The following is a 21,025-nucleotide window of genomic DNA, read 5'->3' on the forward strand; positions in this document are numbered from 1 at the left end:
TCTCTCTCTCTCTCTCTTTCTTTCTTTCTTTCTCTCTCTCTCTCTTTCTTTCTTTTTCTTTCTTACCTTATTTCTTCCTTCCTAAACAATGTGGCTTTTTTTTCACATTGAAAAAAATCGACTTTTATTTTCAAAAACTTAAACAAAAAAGCTCAAAAGAGAAAAGAAATTTAAGTTGCTTATTATCCCACTCTCCAGAAATAATTACTGTTGACATTGTGGTGTATGTGTTCAGTTTTTTTTTCTTCCTATGCATATTTTATTTAAACAAAAATGGAATCACTATATTCAGGAAAATTGAAAACATATGCCCACACAAAAACACCTGTATGTGAATGTTCATAGTAGCATTATTCCTAACTGCTAAAAAATGGAAATAATCCAAAGTATGTTCTTCAACTGATGAATGGGTAAACAAGAAGAGGTATATCCATTTAAGGGAATATTATTTGGGAATAAAAAGAATAAAGTGCTGATACACACACACTACAACAGGGATGAACTTTGAAAACATTATGCTAAGAAAGAAGCCAGACACACAGACCACATATTATGTGATTCCATTTGTATGAAATGTCCAGAATAGGCATATTTATAGAGACAGAAAGTAGATTAGTGGTTGGCAGAGGCTGGAAGGTGGGGGAAGTGGGGAGTGACAGCTAATGTATACTGAGTTTCTTTGTGAGGTGATGAAATGTTCTGGAATTGGATATGGGACAGTTGCACAACTCTGTGAATACACTAAAAACTACTGAATTGTACATTTTTTTAAAAAAGCTTCTATTTATTCATTTGAGAGAGAGAGTGAGAGAGAGCACGAGATGGGGAGAGGCAGGGAGAGAGGGAGAGGCAGACTCCCCGCTGAGCAGGGAGTGGGATGCTGGGCTTGATGCCAAGACCTGGAGATCATGACCTGAGCCAAAGGCAGACGCTTAACCATCTGAGTCACCCAGGAGCCCCTGAATTGTAAACTTTTATTTTATTTTTTTAAATTTATTTATTTATTTATTTGAGAGAGCGAGAATGAAAGACGGAGAGAGAGCACATGAGAGGGGGGAGGGTCAGAGGGAGAAGCAGACTCCCTGCTGAGCAGGGAGCCCGATGCAGGACTCGATCCCGGGACTCCAGGATCATGACCTGAGCTGAAGGCAGTCGCTTAACCAACTGAGCCACCCAGGCGCCCCTGTAAACTTTTAAAAAGGTGGATTTTACGTCAATAAAGTTGTCATGAAAAATTAGCATAAAATGTAATTGTGCTGTACCTGGTAATAAATATATTATGGATATTTCTCTAATATTCCCAATAACTGCCTTTCTGTGATTTTTTTTTTTTTTTAGTAATCTCTATACCCAATGTGGGGCTCACACTCACAACCCCGAGATCAAGAGTTGTATACTCTTCCGACCGAGCCAGCCAGGTGCTCCTGACATTTTTATTTTTAATTACCAAAGGGATGCACAGTCATTGTAAAAAAAAAAATTGAATAATGCAGAAAAGTGACAATTAGAAAGTTAAGTATTTCCTCCTCTGCCCGGCTTCAACACTTTCAGAGTATTGCTTAAAAATCACTTTTATCTCATTCTTTTCTGTTCACAGATGTTTATGTTCAGGGCAAGCCCACTGTCTTGTTTTATTTATTTGTTTGTTTGTTTATTTATTTTTAAAAGCTTTTATTTATTTATTTGACAGAGAGAGACACAGCGAGCGAGGGAACACAAGCAGGGGGAATGGGAGAGGGAGAAGCAGGCTTCCTGCTGAGCAGGGAGCCTGATGCAGGGCTGGATCCCAGAACCTGGGATCATGACCTGAGCAGAAGGCAGACGCTTAACGACTGAGCCACCCAGGCGTCCCTGTCTTGTTTTATTTTTAATTTTCCCCTTTCCCCCCGTCTCTACTCTCATGCTCCTTCCCTGTATTGCCACCCACTCTAATGTGTTTATTGTATGTTCTTAATTATGCAAGTATCCTTGCAAAATATCACTTTTTTTTGTATAAGGTTTTTAATTTTTGGAAGTGGTATTGTGTTAAGTCTTCTTACTCAACACTTTTTGAGGTCTCGGCATGTTCCTGAGTGCTATTATTTCATGGTAGACATCTGCCACATTTAACTTAGGTTTCCCTAATGAGGGACACCTCAGTTGCCTCCAACTCCATCACAACAAAGAGTGTGGTGTATATGCTCCCTTAAGTATGAGCAAGAATCATTCTTCAACATATATCCAGGTGTGGGGCATTATACAGGGTCAAAGGACATATTCTTATGCAAGTACAAACATTTCCCTTTCTGGAACACATATGCCAGTTTATATTCTCTCTGCTCTCCTTATGCACAAGAATTTTCATCTCCCCACATCCTTTGCTAATACCTGGTAGCATCAGACTTTCTAATTTTTGCCAATCTGGTGGATCTCAAATTCATTATAGTTTTAGTTTACATTTCTGTTTGTTTCTATAATTACTAGGGAGTTTGATCATCTGTCCATGTACTTGTTTGACATCTAGTCCTCTGTTAAGTGAACTGTCTATTCATTGTTTGGTCATTTTTCTCTTCGGTTTTCTTTTCTTTTTTTTTTTTTAAAGATTTTATTTATTTATTCATGAGAGACAGAGAGAGAGATAGAGAGAGAAGCAGGCCCCCAAGGAGCAGGGAGCCCGATGCGGGACTCAATCCCAGGACCCCAGGATCATGACCTGAGCTGAAGGCAGACTTAACCATCTGAGCCACCCAGGCACCCTCTCTTGGGTTTTCTGACTTTTTCTTGTTGACCTGCAGGAGCTCTTTGAATATTCTAGATATTAATCTCTTGTACTGACAAGATGTTGCAATCTCTCCTCTGGTCCGTCATCCATTTACTTTGATATCTTCTGCTGAACACAGGTACTTAACTTAGTATTGTGAAATCCATCTAATTTTGCCCTTATTTCTAGTCTCTAAGAATATTTTCTAATTTTTTTCTATTTATCTCCTAATTTTACATTGCTACTATTAACAAACCTTTTCTACGTATTTGTCAATACGTACATAATTTGTTTGGTAACAAAAATAGGATAAAACAATATATATTGTTAGGTAACTCTTTTTCATCCTCCAACAAAATGTATGGAGTTTCTTCTGTATTTCTTTCCTTTTCTGGGGATTCTATTCAGATCTTTCTCACTTTTTATTATTTATTTTTTTAAAGATTTTATTTATTTATTTGACAGAGAGAGAGAGCACAAGTAGGCAGAGCGGCAGAGGGAGAGAGAGAAGCAGGCTCCCCAACGCGGGGCTCGATCCCAGGACCCTGGGATCATGACCTGAGCTGAAGGCAGATGCTTAACCGACTGAGCCACCCAGGCGCCCCTCTTTCTCACTTTTTAATGGTTGCATAGTATTCTCTTCTGTGAATGTACCATAACTTATTTAACAATCTCCTTATTGATGGAAAATTGACAGTATTACAAAAAATGCTTAGTGCTTATTCAAGTATTTTTTAGGCTAGATTACCCTAGGTAGAATTGCCAGTTCAATGAATATATTTCTTTAATTTTGACTTACAAATTACTTTACGAAAATTGTAAGTCAGTTGTAAGTCAAAAATTGTAATGTTTTTTATGTCCAGCAACAGTGTTGAAACAAGGTTTCTAATGGAGACAGCATAGCATAGGACAAAAGAGAGCCGCTGTAACATCAGAGAAATCTGGTGTGAATCTTCTCTCTGCCAAATACTTAGCTGTGTGACTTTCTCAGTTTCCTCATCTGTAAATGGTGGTTCTGATACCTACACGATAGGGCTGGGAGAATTCAATCAATGTTAAATGTAGAGCCCTCGTACAGTACCAGACACCGATTCTCTACTCTGGGAAATTTATTTATTTTACTGATTTTATTATTTTTTTAAAATATGGTTTTTCGGGCGCCTGGGTGGCTCAGTTGGTTAAGCGACTGCCTTCGGCTCAGGTCATGATCCTGGAGTCCCGGGATCGAGTCCCACATCGGGCTCCCTGCTCAGCAGGGAGTCTGCTTCTCCCTCGGACCCTCTTCCCTCTCGTGCTCTCTATCTCTCATTCTCTCTCTCTCAAATAAATAAATAAAATCTTTAAAAAAATAAAAATCTTAAAAAAAATAAAAAAATATGGTTTTTCTTTTTAATTTATTTTTTAAAGGTTTTATTTATTTATTTGACAGAGACACAGCGAGAGAGGGAACACAAGCAGGGGGAGTGGGAGAGGGAGAAGCAGGCCTCCCGCCGAGCAGGGAGCCTGATGCAGGGCTCGATCCCAGGACCCTGGGATCATGACCTGAGCTGAAGGGAGACACTTAATGACTGAGCCACCCAGGCGCCCCCCTCTTGTAGTTTTTTTAAATGCATTTTGCTATTTGTTTTTATGCTTAAAATGTAATTAATGTATAGTTATTCATCTACAAAGTGAATCAGCCATTTTTAATGGTATGTATTTTTTTTTTAAGATTTTATTTATTTGGGCGCCTGGGTGGCTCAGTTGGTTAAGCGACTGCCTTCGGCTCAGGTCATGATCCTGAAGTCCCGGGATCGAGTCCCACATCGGGCTCCCTGCGCAGAGGGGAGTCTGCTTCTCCCTCTGACCCTCTCCCCTCTCATGCTCTCTCTCTATTTCATTCTCTCTCTCTCAAATAAATAAATAAATAAAATCTTTAAAAAAAAAAGATTTTATTTATTTGACAAAGAGAAAGTGAACGCAAGAGAGGGAACACAAGCAGGGGAGTGGCAGAGGGAGAAGCAGGCTTCCCGCGGAGCAGGGAGCCCTATGCGGGGCTCGATCCCAGGACCCTGGGATCATGACCTGACCCGAAGGCAGATGCTCAACCGACTGAGCTGCCCAGGCGCCCCTACTCTGGGAAATTTATAAATATTGTTATTTATAATATTATAATACTAGATGCTTCTACACTCAATTTTGAACAGGTTTTCACTATTTCCTCAGCTAATTTAGTTTTTATTGAGTTGGCAGTCTCAGTTCTGGTTCAATCCATCCCACCCTCTTCCTCTTCTTTCCAATCTCCTTAGACTTCCAGGGGAAGAAAAGGGACTCAGAAGATTTAATAATGTGTACCTCATGCCTGCCCACTCCTCTGGCCAGTCTAAACCTGGTGAGAGAAAATCACCGTTGTTCCTCATCAGCCTCGTTAAATTCCGTTCTATTGTGTGGGTTAAAATGCAAGGGCAGAAAGGTCTGGTGTCTGAGAGACACTCTCAGAAAGAACAGAGGCCCGGGGCATGGGCCATGGCTCTGCAGCTACCATTTTTGCTAACAGCAGTGACTAAAAATGGGTGATGGTTGGAGCTCTCCCCTGGGAGGGAAGCCTGTCACACAGGCAGGAAGTGAGGAAGGTATGGGAGGGGAAGTATAGAAAACACAAGGGGAGGTTTTTGGACTTATTTTTCTCTCCTGCATTCTGAACTTTCACTTCCCAGTGAGAACCGAGATCCTCCCCAGTTCTTGCTTCCCATCCCATAATTTGAAATAGCAAGGTTTATAGAAGCAAGACTGGAATATCAATAGCTCTTCTGGAGGGAATCTGTTTTTCGGTAAGAGCACAGAGCCGGAGGGTTGGTCTGTTGTACCACACCAGTGTTCTAGTCACTGCGAATTTCAAACTAGTATGTCAGCAGAAATCATGAGTTCAGTGTTTTCACAGTAGCAACTGAATTGTATCCTGGGAGGCTTAGGTTTATAGGAAACATTGAAAAAATTCATAGTCCTATAAAGAAATATAGAATAATTAAATATTCCCTAATATCATACATAGAGTGAAGATAATGATACAACAGGTTCCCAACTGGAGTTGCTTTGAGGCAGGGCTAATTTTACAACTAGGAGAAGGTAAAAATCTTGTGTGCCCTTATGCCCAAGGCTCCTTAGAGGAATCTTTTCAATTAACAAGAAACAATTTTGGGGGCGCCTGGATAGCTCAGTTGGTTAGGTGTCCAACTCTTGATTTCCATTCACGTCATGATCTCAGGGTCGTGAGATGGAGCCCCACGTCGGGCTCTGTGCTGGGCGTGGAGCCTGCTTGAGATGCTCTCTCTTTCTCCCTCTGCCCTTCTCCACTTGTGCTCGCTCTCTTAAAAAAAAAAAAACAACAAAAAAACTTTTGTCCTTCAAAAAATAATTTGATTCTGTGCTAGAGACAGATATAAAGGAATTTTTCTTTGGCCTACTGTAATAATTAAAGCCAGTGGGCTTATTTGGTTTTAGCTGGTCTTTGGAGGCTGAGTCCCTGCAAGGGCCAAAGACCTCTCCATTAACAGGGAACGTGTCTCTGATCCCAGCTTTAAACAGGTCTTGTCCCCGCCTTTGCCAGGTGGTTTTATGAAGTGAGGGGAGGTATCTGACCCTGCTATGCAAATGCTCTCTGCTCTCTGTGCTGCCCTGTAGCTGGTGCTGATCACAAAGAGAATCCCGCGAATGTCCCAGGATCAACTTCCTGCCACGGATGATAGGACGATTCAAAGCCCTGCAGACATCTGAAGGAGCTCTTTGGTGTTAAAAAAAAAAAAAAAAAGTGCATTTAGAACAGATACTGTGTAGGTAATTTATCCAATATGCACACTGGAATTTCCTGTCACTGCATCCTGATCTTCACCCAGAATGCTTCTTGAGCATGAAAAAGACCAGACTGCATATCCTATCCAGATCGCCTTCAATCTCAACCCAACTCTGGCTGCAAGCTCAAGTTTCAGACTGTGGAGTGAGTGTGAAGTAGTTAAAACGCTTACAGCCGCGGGGCTATTCGTGGGGCTCCCCAGGAAGACGGGGGTCAATATGCACACTTGATGCTGGGAGGCCGTGACTTTTTTGACAAACTGGCGCATTTCAGTTGCTTCTGCCAAAAAGAGCACTTCCGGAAAGGACATAAGGCGGTGTTTGGGAGGGTAGGGCTCCCCCTGTCTGAAGTGCGGCCTCTCCTGGCTTGGAGGCCTGGGAGGGGAAGCCGGCTTGTGCAATAATGGCTTCTCCCTTTCCCAGCGCAGGACCGCCAGTGACGTGGGGCTTCTAAGTTTCCTCCTCCTCCAGCATCAAGATAAAGTGAAAGTAAACAAGCGCTTGGAAAATTACTAGTGTTTTTCCTCATCAGAGCACATGAAAGAGGGTGGCAGAGAATTGGTTACATGTCATTTGTTTTCAATATTGGGTGTCCTCACAGCTTTCCAGAGCAGGAGCTTCTAGAAATTACTCTCGTAGAGCACAATCTTTTATACTTCGCTCTCCTGCTTAATGGTTGCTCTAAAAGGCAGAGGCGCCTGAAAAGGCTTTGTGATCCATCCCATTTACATTTCTATGAGAGAGATAATGCGTTCTTTCCCTGAAATTCGACATATACCCCAGGTCTGTTCATCCAAGGCAGGAACCTGTGCTTTTCCAGAGGTGACCCAGGCCACTTCCTCTGGTGCTCTTCCTGCCTTCTCAATACTTTTATTGATATTTTCCTCTTCAGGGAATTGTATTTAGAACAGCGATAAACTGCCCTTAACGAGGAGATTCTTTCCTTTGCACCAGGGTCTAAATTCAAACCTCTCTATTTCTGATTTCTTGAAAATGAAACACAGGCTGCAGCAGGAGGGACATGACGATGGTTGATACAGACCTGCTGACTTCCGTCTTTGTCTCCATTTCTTCCCGAACTCTGATTCTCAAGGTCGGCTGGCACGCTCATTCCCACTGGATTTGATTGTTGGATGGATAATGATATTTTTATACGGAAGTTTTCAAAGGCTGGAACCCATGAAGGAGAATGTTTGATAAATTAGAACGTGAGCTCGATGAGAGAAGGGATTTGCTTTTCTTCACTGCTGTATCCCGGGTGCAAAGAACAAAGCCAGGCTTGAAATGAATGCTCAATAAATATTTGTTGGCATTCACTGGGAGAAGTATTTTGCTTATCTAGAACTAAACTATTCTCAAATACTTTCAAAACCATTTATGAATGACTTATTTTGAGGCTAGCATATCATTTCTTCATTAAAAGGTGTTGGCACATTCAGTTAACTTTTTTTTTTTGAGAAAAAAACTACACAGGAGATGAAAAATTCTGTGTATAGTCCATTTAACCAAAGGGTGATTTACTAAATATTTATTTATTTTTAAATTTTTTTTTTGTTTTTTAAAGATTTTATTTATTTGACAGAGAGAGACAGCGAGAGAGGGAACACAAGCAGGGGCAGTGGGAGAGGGAGAAGCAGGCTTCCTGCTGAGCAGGGAGCGCGATGCTGGGCTCGATCCCAGGACCGGGCCCCAGCCCAGGACCGTGAGATCATGACCTGAGCCGAAGGCAGACGCTTAACGACTGAGCCACCCAGGCGCCCCTTACTAAATATTTATTAAGCGAGTAAAATATTGAGACAAAGTATATATTTTTATGAGGGAGACCGTGCTGAGATGAATCAAATGTACCTTGCCCTCAAGATGCTTTCGATGAATCTAATAGGGAGATTAGCCACGAACGAACTCATAGGTATTATAAAGAAAAAGCCATGGAGAAGAAAGGGGTCCAGGGAGTCTGACTGAGCTCCAGCAAGGCCTGCAGGGAAGGAAAGGACTGTGTCAAATGCATATCTGTATCCTTATTGCCTAGCAAAGAGTAGATATTCCTCTTTGTTGAATGAATGAATGATCTTTTCCTGAGGCTGAGTCCTTGAGTTTAAAATAAAGAAAAAACTGAAAATAAATAATCTGATGTTTCAGTGGATCAGAGGAAGAGACCACATCTAGATCAGGGAGATTGGAGGAAGTCAAGGGCCATGAAGAAGGTGGGGATGAAGAGTGACTTTTCAGGTCCAAGGAATGAATTTGGTACAGGCATGGAGGGGAGGGACAATGGAGAACGGGTGGGGGGAGAGTTAAGTAGCTGGGTGTAGCTGCGACCAAGTGTGGTGGGGCATGAGGGTAGAGGAGGCCAGCCTAGGAGCAAGGAAGGTGGGCTGCTGGGTAGTTTACTAGGTAGGCAACGGGAAGCCAGGGGCTTCAGCTTCGGGGAGCATCCTGATCAGGCAGATGAGGTGTGTTCGGACCAATAACCCAGCATGGGTGGGAAGGTGGACAGAAGATCAGACTCCAGGCAATGAGACCATTTAACTTTTCTATTCCAGGTGGAAACAAAAGTCACAGAGATCTTATTTAGAAGATGGGAGAGGGATTAAAAAAAACACTGTGTTGGGGGTGGGGTGAAGGAGAATGGAGGAGGACCGAATAAAAAATGAGTCGAAGTGACTGGGGAACAGCTCCTAACGAGAGTACGGAAAGTGGTGGGAACAGTGGGTTTTAGTGTGGGGGTGGGGGTGGGAGCGGGGGAGAGAGGTTGGATTTAAAGAAGTCCCAAGTGTAGAGAAGATAGCCAGTTGGGGATGTCCAGCGGGCATGGCGGTGATTACACAGTAGCTTGAGCAACAGGTGTTTTTCTTATTTCTTTCTTTAGTTCTTAATTTTTTTAATGAATGAATTTTTTTTTTTAAGATTTTATTTATTTATTTGAGAGAGCGAGAGCACGACAGAGAGAAAGAGAGATTGAGAGAATGAGTGCGGGGGGCGGCAGAGGGAGAAGCAGGCTCCCGCAGAGCAAGGAACCCGACATGGGACTCGATCCCAGGACGCTGGGATCATGACCTGAGCTGAAGGCAGACGCCTAACTGACTGAGCCACCCAGGCACCCTTGTTTTTTTCTTTAAACGATGCTTTAATTTAAAAAGTTATACTGCCACATTTGGTAAGGTGAAAATTAATTCTCCTTCCTACCCCTGGTTGCCTATTTTTCTCTCTCCAGAGTTACATAACCACTGTTTCTGGTTTCTTGAATATCATGGTAAAGATACTCTGTATGTATCTGTGGTTTTATGTCCCCAGAAGAATTTCATATTTTTTTTTAATTTTTAATTTTTTTTAAGATTTCATTTATTTGTCAGAGAGAGCAAGCGCACGCACACAAGCAGGGGGAGCTGCAGGCAGAGGGAGAAGCAGGCTCCCCGCTGAGCAAGCAGCCCGATGCGGGACTCGATCCCAGGACCCAGGGATCATGACCTGAGCTGAGGGCAGACGCTTAACCGACTGAGCCAGCCAGGTGTCCCAGAATTTCATATTTTTGTTTTTAAAGGCTAGAGAAGACTTGAGTGTCCTTGAGACAGAAAAGAAAGAGAAGAGAGGTCGAGATTGAAGAACCAAATTACAGAGGAATGACTAAATCAAGATCTTAGAGGAGGCAGGAGAGGGTACCATCTGTGGTGTAGGCATACGCTTCCAGGAGAAGAGCAGTGCCCTCTGCAGAGCTAGGAAGGGCAGGTTGATGGCAAAAGTTTCCTCATGCTGTCTCCCTTAGATGGCCTAAGTCTCCTTGGCCTGGTGGTGGCACAGGGAGGGGCCCGTGGAGGTAGCCTGGTAGCTTGAGGAGGACAGCAGAGATGTCAAATAGCCACTTGAGACACTAGAGAATACCATAGGACTGTCAGATCCAAAAACCAACCCAAAAATGTTTATTTTGATGATTCATAAAAGAAATATCACCATAGCAACTTAAAGCTATTTACAAATTAAAAAAGAAATGTATAGAAATGTATCCACACCATATTACATGTATCAGTTTTACTTAAAATGTTACAGGTAGTGTTGAACAAACATAACAAAACATAAATCAAGTTCTAAATCACATAAATGCCCTCCAAGCATGCTCAAAAGCCACTGGAAGCTGGTTTGGGGAAAAACTGGAAAACATGATTTCAGGAACCACAAGTAAGGATTATTCCACCACTGGTTGTAGGTGATGGGGCCAAATAAAAGTCACTTCAACTTTCAACTGCAACCAGAAGCTTACATGTAGACAAAAGGAAAAAAAAATGTGAGTTTTAAAATTGTTTTACTTATTCTGGCGAAGCCCAGAGAACACAGGGACTTGGAAATTTATATTCTAATCCACGTGAAAGTAGTTTTAATCAAGGATGATTTTATTTGTGGTTAATTGGGCATCACACCGTTCTCTTGTAGGTTACATGCCAATCAATATTCCAGTCCGCTGGGAAGGGAAAATCATGAGGGTCTGTGAGACTGCGGCAGTGGATCTTGCTGCCCGGGCCTACTTGCGGCTTTCTCGACACATTAACAGCGCCCAGGGGAAGAACGCCATCTGAAGACTTGGCGCTGACCCTGGTCTTGGATGCTGCCTCTGATAAATGCTGGGCACCGTCCCTGAAGCCAGAGAGGGAATGCTTGGCAGCCTCCTGGGCATGCTTCCCTCCGTGTGGTTGCCAGGCCAAATTATACCGTGGCTGGCAGCTCCGTGGAGATGCTACCATTTGAGCCCTAAGTGTCAGGGATTGTGGCCGACACACAATTTGTATGAGCAAAGTGGTCAAAAACACGTGTTGACCAAGACCTGAGAATTATTATCTAGTGTAATTAAGCAAAGGGATAGGAGGGTCCACTTCCGCTCATTCCTTCAAGGATGCCCCTTAAAAATAAATAGAATGCCCCTACTTTATATTGCCTGACTTACAGCCAGATATGTGACCCTCAAGTCTAAGTTCCAGGATACATGTTATTAATGATTAAAAATAGCTAATTTTACTAATCTGGCAAGTTGTGACATTTCATGATTACAAGCCTTAAAAGTTTCATCCAATTTTTTCTTATATGTAGAATGCATACACATTTAAAATATCAAAGGCACTTTTAGGTTACATGATAAACAAAAATGCGTTAATAGAGACAGGATTATTTATTGGTTCCTTCAGTTTCTGTGTCCATGTCGATCATCGAGAGCCCAGTTTTGCACTTCACCTTTGGCGAATAGCGAGAAGAAGATGGCACCAGACACATTTATAGCAGCAGCAATACAGAAAACTGTTTGCCATTCTCTAATAGTGTTCTATGGGGGAAAGAAAACGTGCACATGAAAAAAAATTGTTTATAGTCCACTTTATAGAAAAGGTGGGGTCACAAGACTGTTACAACAGTAGCATTATTCATAAAAGCCTCATCCTGAAAACAACCCAATGTCCATCAACAGTGAAACAGCTATATTTGTTCCATGGAATACTATACAGCAACTAAAATGAATGAGCTAAAACAACACAGATGCATCTCACAAACGAAATGTTATGCAGAAGAAGCCAGACACAAATGAGTACGTACTGAATGACTGCATTATATGAAATTCCATTATATAAAAGCTCAAAATTACACAGAACTAATCCATAGTGTTAAAGTCAAGAGTAGTGGCTCCTCTTAGCAGGATGAAAGGGGAATGGCAAAAAGGAGCACCCAGAGGCTTTGCAAGAGAGGTAAACGTTCTGTTTCTTGACTGGGTGTTGGTTACACAACTGGATTAACTTTGTGAAAATTCATCCAGACGTATACTTAGGATTTGTGTATTTTTCAGTATCATTTATTCAAAGTTTACTCAGGTTTATTCAAACTAAAACATGTGACATGTCTTTCAATCATATGTTACTAGGAAAGCAGTATGCTTGCCCATCATCTTCCAAGTTCTTAGGTGGGAGATATAAGGGGCAGATCCAGTAAGGATGAGTTAAGATGGACTTTGAATTTCAAGTTTGAGGCCTGGCACAGAGAGCTTCTGAATGGCCCACAAAACAGGACACGGATGGGATTCGCCAGTTAAGAGATCAACAAAACACAATTGTTTAGTGTATAGTACAGTGGTATAAAAACATCAGGCAGCTAGCTAATTTCTGGGTCATGTGACTAACTTAAACAACCATTTTTTGGATTTTGCAATGTCAGTGTAACCAGAATGCTATGTCTACAGCAGGTAGAAAAGAAAAAACAAGCAGGGGAATTGGCAACGAGGAAGAAAAAGGAAAGGCACTAGTAAGCTAGTATGAGGTCATTCGTTTAGGAAAAAAGGAAAAGCACGGAGAAGGAGAGCACTCTCTTGTCAAGTTATGCTCATCTGAGACGCATGTGTCTTGGTGAAAAAAAATCTTAGAAATCCATTGTAATTTTAGTAACATTTTCATATGCTAACAATGTGTTACTTATTTGTACTCTGCTCATTCTGCAAAGTTTTTGAGGCAGTGCGGTAATTTTTAATTGTGAGCAATTACAATTGTAAAGGCAAATGTGTGTTTTTCCTTTTTTTTTTAAGATTTTATTTATTTATTTTGAGAGAGAGAGAGAGTACGTGCACACAGGGGGAGGGGCAGAGGGAGAGGGAGAGAGAGAATCCCAAGCAGACCCCACACTGAGCGCAGAGTCAGATGCAGGGCTCTATCCCATCACCCCGAGATCATGACTTGAGCCGAAATCAAGAGTCTGATGCTCAACCGACTCAGCCACTCAGGCGCCCCTGTTTTCCTTTTAAAAAATAATATCCTTTTAATAACATTAAACAAATGCTATGATAGCATATCCAAAATCCAGTTCGGTTCCCACTTTACAAACGTTTCAAGACTTTAACTGAGGAATCCAGATATCTCTAGCAGAAATTCTATAATTATCCATAATAAGTGAAATTAATACATGGTTTACTTAGGTACCCATGGTTTACTTAGGTTCCTATGTTGCCACAATGCTCCATGAAGATAAGGTTAAACATTTCTGATGTGTCCATATTGAGACACAGAATTCTAGAAACAAAACAAAACAAAACAAAACTTTCCCAACGTCCCTTTCTATTAAGTGAGAGAAAATAGTAACAAGGAGGCTCGGATTCATTCAAGTAAGGAATTAGAAATGGTGGGAGCAGGGGTGCCTGGGTGGCTGAGTCGGTTAGGCGACCGACTCTTGATTTCAGCTAAGGTCATGACCTCAGGGTCCTGGGATCAAGCCCCACATCAGGCTCCCTGCTCAGTGGGGAGTCTGCTTGTCTCCTTCTGCCCCCAACCCCCCGTTCGCATGATCTTTCTCTCTTAAATAAATAAATCTTAAAGAAAAAAAAAGAAAGAAAGAAATGGTGGGAGCAGAGAAGAAATAGGAACACTCACTGTGGTGAACACCTATACATCTGAAATCAGTGTATTTGGTAGTAAGAATGTTTGTAAGCATATTCTGAAATTCTAAGGATTAGATGGTGTTAATCTGATCACAGAGACAAAGAGAAAATTAAGTCTCTTAGAGGTTTAAGTCAGCCTCTTGAAAACTGTATTTCACCAGGCTTTAGATTTTTTTAAACAATAGAAAATTGGAGTTGGGGGTCATTTATTTTTATTTCTTACACATTGTGGGCAACTTGCACAGTGCTGAGTCTCTGCTGACTGATGAGGCACCACACCACCTTCCAGCTGGAGGTGGGACCACCCCTGGGCCCACAGTGTTTTGGAGGCTCAGTGCCCTTCCCACACCCGGCTCACTCCTCCAGGGCTCCTTCCTCACAAATTGTGTGCTCTCTCCCCTATGCCCACAGTACTCTGCACACATTTTTTTCTGCAGCATTCATCACTGTACTTTAACTATTCGATTATGTGTGATCTCTAAATGATGCGTTTCACAGTGTAGAAGCTTGTCATTTTGCCTTTGGATCCTCAGTATCTGGCATATTAATAATCACTCATGAAATGCCCGTAGATCCGTGTTTGACTGTTTCAGGGCTCACTAACTCATAAGGCAGCCCATTCCATATAGTAGACAGCTTGGAGCAGAGAATTTTCCTATTATGTCCTCATTACTTCTCTTCATCTGTCTTTGTGGAACTGCCAAGAATAAGTCACCATGTTCTGTGTGGTCATCCTTCAATATATGAAAACATCTACGTGTCTTCACGAGTCTTCTCCTCCCAGCGGTGTTCATTTCCCTGTTCCTTACTCATTCCCACATGACTTCCTGATACCTCACCTTTGTGGATCCACTTCTTTTTTAAAGATTTTTTTTTAATTAATTAATTAATTAATTTGACAGAAACACAGAGAGAGAGGGAACACAAGCAGGAGGAGTGGGAGAGGGAGAAGCACAGGGCTCGATCCCAGGACCCTGCAATCATGACCTGAGCCAAAGGCAGACACTTAACGACCGAGCCACCCAGGTGCACCTGTGGATCCACTTCTTGAATGAATTTACACTGCAAGTTCTTCTTTGTTCAAACCAAAGACACAAGTTATTTATCTTGTATAATATCACCACTTTTAAGTACTTGTGTGGTGTCAGCTACAACATCTTCGTTGAACTTAGTTCTATTGTTTTGTCTAAAAACCAAAAAGTGTTCTTTGAAAATATACTTTCCTGTCCATTATGGCATTTAGCTTTTTGTTGACATAAAGAGCTGCATAAGAATAAACATTCAGAATTTTACTCTTAATTAAAATATGCTCAATTTTGACACAGATGTGCAGGCTTAAGTGAACTGTGGAGACCTTTGCAGTTTATAAGCAAATTATCTACTTACATTAGGGGTCAGACTTTTAGCAATGACAGGCCCAACCATTCCTGGAATAGTGGCAAATGTATTTGTGATGCCCAGGAGGATACCAGCATACCTGCGGAAACATTTTCATAGAGGTTTATTATTATGTTACACATTTTTAAGTGGCTTCTTTCAACAGATAGCTGTATTACTTCCAGAACACTCTGTATTCTTGTCAAATTTCATGTCTAAATGAAATGTCTTACGAAGTTGGACTGAATATATTTAACTGGTGAAAAACTTGCATTTCAATAGTTAATAAGCATTCTAATATTACACAGGGGAACACAGCCACTGAAATGAAAATCCTTTTTTTTTTTTTAAAGAGGAAGGGGAACTTATAGATTTTTTTTTAAATGTTTTATTTATTTATTCATGAGAGTCAGAGAGAGAGAGAGAGAGAGAGAGAGAGAGGCAGAGGCAGAGGGAGAAGCAGGCTCCCTCCTAGCAGGGAGCCTGATGCGGGACTCGATCCTAGGACCCTGGGATCATGACCTGAGCCGAAGGCAGACGCTTAACCATCTGAGCCACCCAGGTGCCCCAAAAATCCTTTTTTTTTTTAAAGAATCAGCTTTTTAAAAGATTTTATTCATTTATTTATTATTATTTATTTGACAGAGAGAGAGAGACAGTGAGAGAGGGAACACAAGCAGGGGGAGTGGGAGAGGGAGAAGCAGGCTTCCCGCTGAGTGGGGAGCCTGATATGGGACTCGATCCCAGGACCCTGGGATCATGACCCGAGCCGAAGGCCGATGCTTAATGACTGAACCACCCAGGCGCCCCAAATGAAAATCCTTCTCATAGTGATTTAGAAGTTGAGACTGATTTTCATACAGGGTACAGGACTGTATTAGATAGGAAGTCTGATGTGTCTTAAGGTTCTTTAGTTAAAAAAAAAAAAAGAATTTATTTCCTGATTACAAAATCTATTTCATTGTTGAAAATTAAAAAAAAAATTAAGAAGAAAAATTTACCTTTGTCCTTCCATATAGAGATAATCAACATTAACACTTTGGTAAATATCCTAATTATTTTTATTTATATGTATATATTTCTTTTTTTTTAAAGATTTTATTCATTTATTTGAGAGAGAAAGTGTGAGAGAGAGAAAGCATGAGAGGGGGGAGGGTCAGAGAGAGAAGCAGACTCCCTACCTAGCAGGAAGCCCGATACGGGACTCAAACCTGGGACTCCAGGATCATGACCTGAGCTGAAGGCAGATGCTTAACCAACGAAGCCACCCAAGTACCCCTATATTTCTAATATATTATTATAGAAATGAGATAATATTGAATATAACAATTTCGCAACTTACTTGTTCCACTTACTATATGTATATGCTTATAGCTAAGTCCTTGCATACTTCCCAAAAGTAGACAAGTTTGGTATACATTGTTTGTGTGTGTGTATAACAAAAAATGCATTTTAATAAGTTCAGGCAAAGTTTATTTTAAGGGTAAAGCTTAGACGAGTGGAATATTCTTAGCTATGTTTAGATGTGAATCTTTAAAGAAAGAATTCCTGCTTGTATTTGGAAAGTGCTAATGATCTGTTGATTTCTCCAATACATAAGGAATGTATGTAGACTGAGGAAGGCTGAATGAAATGCTTATTTTCCATAAAGAAGTCATATTGACTGCTAATCAGGAGACCTAAAGACCTGTGACTCCCAGTTCTACCATTGACCATCTATGTGACCTTGGCCAGTTAGTGATAGATTATTTCCCTTATCATTCATGGGTTCATAGATATATACATGTAACATACCTGCTGCTCCCATGTGAGTTCCCCCACAACCCACCAGGTACACTAAAACATTATTTTTGAGTACAACATACATATGGAAATGTACACAGACCATAAGTGTACAGAGTGATGAATTTCTATACAGTGAACAGAACCATGTCATTAGCCCCCAGTCAAGAAACAGAATCTACTGGAATAAACATTTTTAAGGACATTTTACATATGGCTGAACTGCCTCTCAGACTGTATAAGCTTTAATTTGAATAATCTTAATTTTGTGATGTCACCCCTATTCAAAAACTTACAAGGATGGTTTCATGCTTACCCTAAGAAGATTGTAATCTTTTGCCTGATTTGCAGTGGCCTGGCCCTGGTCCATGTACCTCGTCTTAGTGCTGCATAATACGGAACTTCAGATTCAGACAGCTCTCATTCCAGCCAATCACGTCTGCTATGCTCATTCTTGTTAGTTATCTGTACTCATCATACCCCGCTCGCTCTCTGAAATCCATACTCTTTCTGTCCAGACCACTTGCTTAGCACCTCTTCCACGAAGATTTCTTTGTCTAGTTCAGCTCATATTGAGCTCTGTCTTCCTAGAACTTTATCGTCCTTAAAGCTAGTGCTATGGGTTCTAAGAGGTAATTGTTCTATAATTCAAGTTTGCTATTTCTGATTCCACAGTCTCACTGCAAACTCATGTTTTATTCCCCTTTATTATTTCCAGGGCCAGTACATATATGTTCGTTCAATACATGCTGACCAGAGAAGTGGCATGTGACCCGCAGTTGTGCCAGGCCCTGTCCACAGACCCCTGGGGCACTGGCTGAGCTGGCTGCTGGAACTTTGTTCCACAGACACAAATACCTGTCTTGGGTACTGGCTCCAAAGGGTGCTGATTCCCGATCAGGAATTTCATAGAAATGGAACCACACAGTATGCAACCTTTTGGATTACATAGGGAGGTTGCTAAACATCTTCCCAAGTTGCTGTGTGTATCCATTGTTCATTTGTTTTTTATTGCTCTCTCTCTTTTTAATTGAAGAAACTGGGATTTCATTCTATAGACAGTCCTACATTCTGTATTGTGTAGGCTGAATCCCTGAGATATCATTTAGCATAATCTATGTTCCCTGCATTTCCTGTACACTGATAGTATCTAGACTCTAGATCACAGAGGATGCATTAGATTTAGCTTTGATATTTTTAGCAAGAAAATTTAAAGATGGTGATGGAGTTAAAAATTGGTTAACTACCAAAAACTAATGATGTAATGTATGATGATTAACATAACAATAAAAAATTTTAAAAAAGAATAAAAAAATAAAAAATGTTTTTTTAGATTGTACAAAAAAATTGGTTAACTAAGTAAATGGCATTTATAATTTATTTTTCCTTTTTTTTTTGGAGATTTTTTAATTTATTTTTTGACAGAGAGAGAGAGAGAGACAGTGAGAGAGGGAACACAAGCAGGGGGAGTGGGAGAGGGAGAAGCAGGCTTCCCGCGGAGCAGGGAGCCTGATGCGGGGCTCGATCCCAGGACCCTGGGACCATGACCTGAGCCAAAGGCAGAGGCTTAACGACTGAGCCACCCAGGCACCCCTATAATTTATTTTTCATAAAAATCATCTAGGTAGGTGGCGCGGGAAGCCTGCTTCTCCCTCTCCCACTGCCCCTGTTTGTGTTCCCTCTCTCACTGTGTCTGTCAAATAAATAAACAAAATCTTAAAAAAAATCATCTAGGTATATACAAAGTCAAATTCTTTTTTTTTTTGAGAGTGAGAGAGAGAGCGCAAGTGTGGGGGGGTGTGGAGTAGCAGAGGAAGAGGGACAGGCAGACTCCATGCTGAGCGTAGAGCCTGGCTCGGGGCTTGATCTCAGGACCCTGAGATCATGACCTGAGCCAGAATCAAGAGTCAGAGGCTTAACAGACTGAGCCACCCAGCTGTCCCAAGAACTTTTAATTTTCATGAAATAATCAGTGTTATCATAAAATAAAATACAATTCTGGTCCAAATTAAAGAAGCTCGATATTTATTAGTCCATAAGATCCTATTGTGGGATACTACTATTTCTATTTCTCTTAGTATTTAGGATCCAATATCTTGGCTACAGATGACTAATCTGCAATTTCTCTCCCTATTTTGCTTGTGGACGAGTGCCTAATATGGACTGAACTGTGTCCTCCCAAAATTCCTATGTTGAAGCCCTAACCCTCATTGTGACTGTTTTTGAAGATACAACTTTCAGGAGGTTATTAAGGTTAAATAAGTATTGGGTCTTAACCCAATAGGATTGGTGGCCTTAAAAGAAGAGTAAGAGAGAGGGGGCGCCTGGGTGTCTCAGTCATTAAGTGTCTGCCTTCGGCTCAGGTCACGATCCCAGAGTCCTGGGATCGAGTCCCACATCGGGCTCCCTCCTCAGCGGGAGGCCTGCTCTCCCTTTCCCACTCCCCCTGCTTGTGTTCCCTCTCTTGCATTCACTCTCTCTTTGTCAAATAAATAAAATCTTAAAAACAAAAAGAAGAGGAAGAGAGAGAAATAGCTCTATCTCTGTGAGTATTGACCAAGGAAAGGCTATGTGAGCACACAGGGAGAAGGGGGCCGTCTGTAAGCAAGGTAAAGAGCTCTCACCAGAACCTGACCGTGCTGACACCCTGATCTCCGACTTCCAGCTTCCAGAACTGTGAGAAGATAAACTATTTTTTTAAGCTACCCAGTCTATGGCATTCTGAATGGCAGCCCGAGTGCCTAAATAAAACATCCTGCTGAACCTAAGTCGATGATCTACAAACATCAGAAATTTTTATGTTCAAAACTCATTTGTACTGGAAACAATAACAAAAGGATACGGCACAGGTCTTTTTGGCTTATGCCCTTTAGGGAGTGTATCTTAAATTAACCAAGCTTGGCAGAACCTGTCTTTTTTTTTTTTTTTTTTTTAAACCATTGACACCTTGGCAGTAGGAGGAACCACCTGCAATGTTGCCAGGCCTTTTCAGTGACAGATATTAAGTACAAATGAATGCTGTGAAATCCTAAATGTCAGCACCAAGAAACTCATTCAAGTATTTATATTACACTTGGCCAGGAAGGGCCATGAAAGATGGATGACTGCTGGGAAAAAACATGTTGTATGGTGCCTGGGTGGCTCAGTCGTTAAGCGTCTGCCTTCGGCTCAGGTCATGATCCCAGGGTCCTGGGATCGAGTCCCACATCGGGCTCCCTGCTCAGCAGGAAGCCTGCTTCTCCCTCTCCCACTCCCCCTGCTTGTGTTCCTGCTCTCGCTGTCTCTCTCTGTCCAATAAATAAATAAAATCTTTAAAAAAAAAACAAAACATGTTGTACAGACCCAGTCTGCATTCTGTGTTGGTGGAGTACTGGAGTGTTGTGGAATTAATCGTTAAAAATCTCTCCAATTCCCCTGTATCTGGGCAACAAAATTATCCACAGAAAATCTCTATTTTAATCTAGAGAGAAAGAGGCTTGGAAAATACCATGAACACATCTTTATGTTAATAGGGTTACTGATTGTTTGTTGAAAAACCTTATGTTAGGCATGGCTCTAAGTATTTTATATACATATCCCATTTTAATAGTAAAATCCACTTCATGAGGTAGGGATTGCTATCTCCATACTACAGATGAAGAAAGACTGTAAAATGTTACCCAATTTGTCTGACTCCATATCAGTACTTAGTATTATAAGGTTATAATCTATAATGCTGCCTTGTTAATAAAACTGCCATAGTCATCACTGAATTCAATCTGTAGGAAATACCAGTTTTCTCGAGCTTAATTTTTGACCATAAGCTTCAGTGCTGAATGCTTAAAAGTCTGTGGCCCTCAAATGTTCTTGTTCTAAATATCAAGAGTGTTATCCAGTGCATGGGCACTCAGCTTTTTTTTTTTTTT

The 21,025-nt window shown here is 41.2% G+C and overlaps 1 protein-coding gene across 3 annotated transcripts in view; it reads right to left on the reverse strand.

Annotated features, from left to right (window-relative positions):
* Positions 1-10,462: 10,462 nt before the first annotated feature.
* Positions 10,463-21,025, reverse strand: part of SLC17A5 (solute carrier family 17 member 5) — a 52,539-nt gene continuing 41,976 nt past the window's right edge. For 2 of the 3 annotated variants that reach the window (XM_073905226.1, XM_025890640.2), the window contains 2 exons: positions 15,348-15,438; positions 10,463-11,873 (listed from right to left, as the gene is read on the reverse strand). In XM_073905226.1, coding sequence (XP_073761327.1) covers positions 11,736-11,873; positions 15,348-15,438 — 229 coding nt within the window. In that variant the 3' untranslated portion in view covers positions 10,463-11,735. The remainder of the gene's footprint in view (positions 11,874-15,347; positions 15,439-21,025) is intronic. The other variant, XM_025890642.2, reaches the window with a different exon arrangement.

This window comes from Callorhinus ursinus, unplaced genomic scaffold (genome assembly GCF_003265705.2).
Source record: "Callorhinus ursinus isolate GAN/ISIS: 27379988/994484 unplaced genomic scaffold, GSC_fseal_2.0 scaffold22, whole genome shotgun sequence".
NCBI lineage: Eukaryota > Metazoa > Chordata > Mammalia > Carnivora > Otariidae > Callorhinus > Callorhinus ursinus.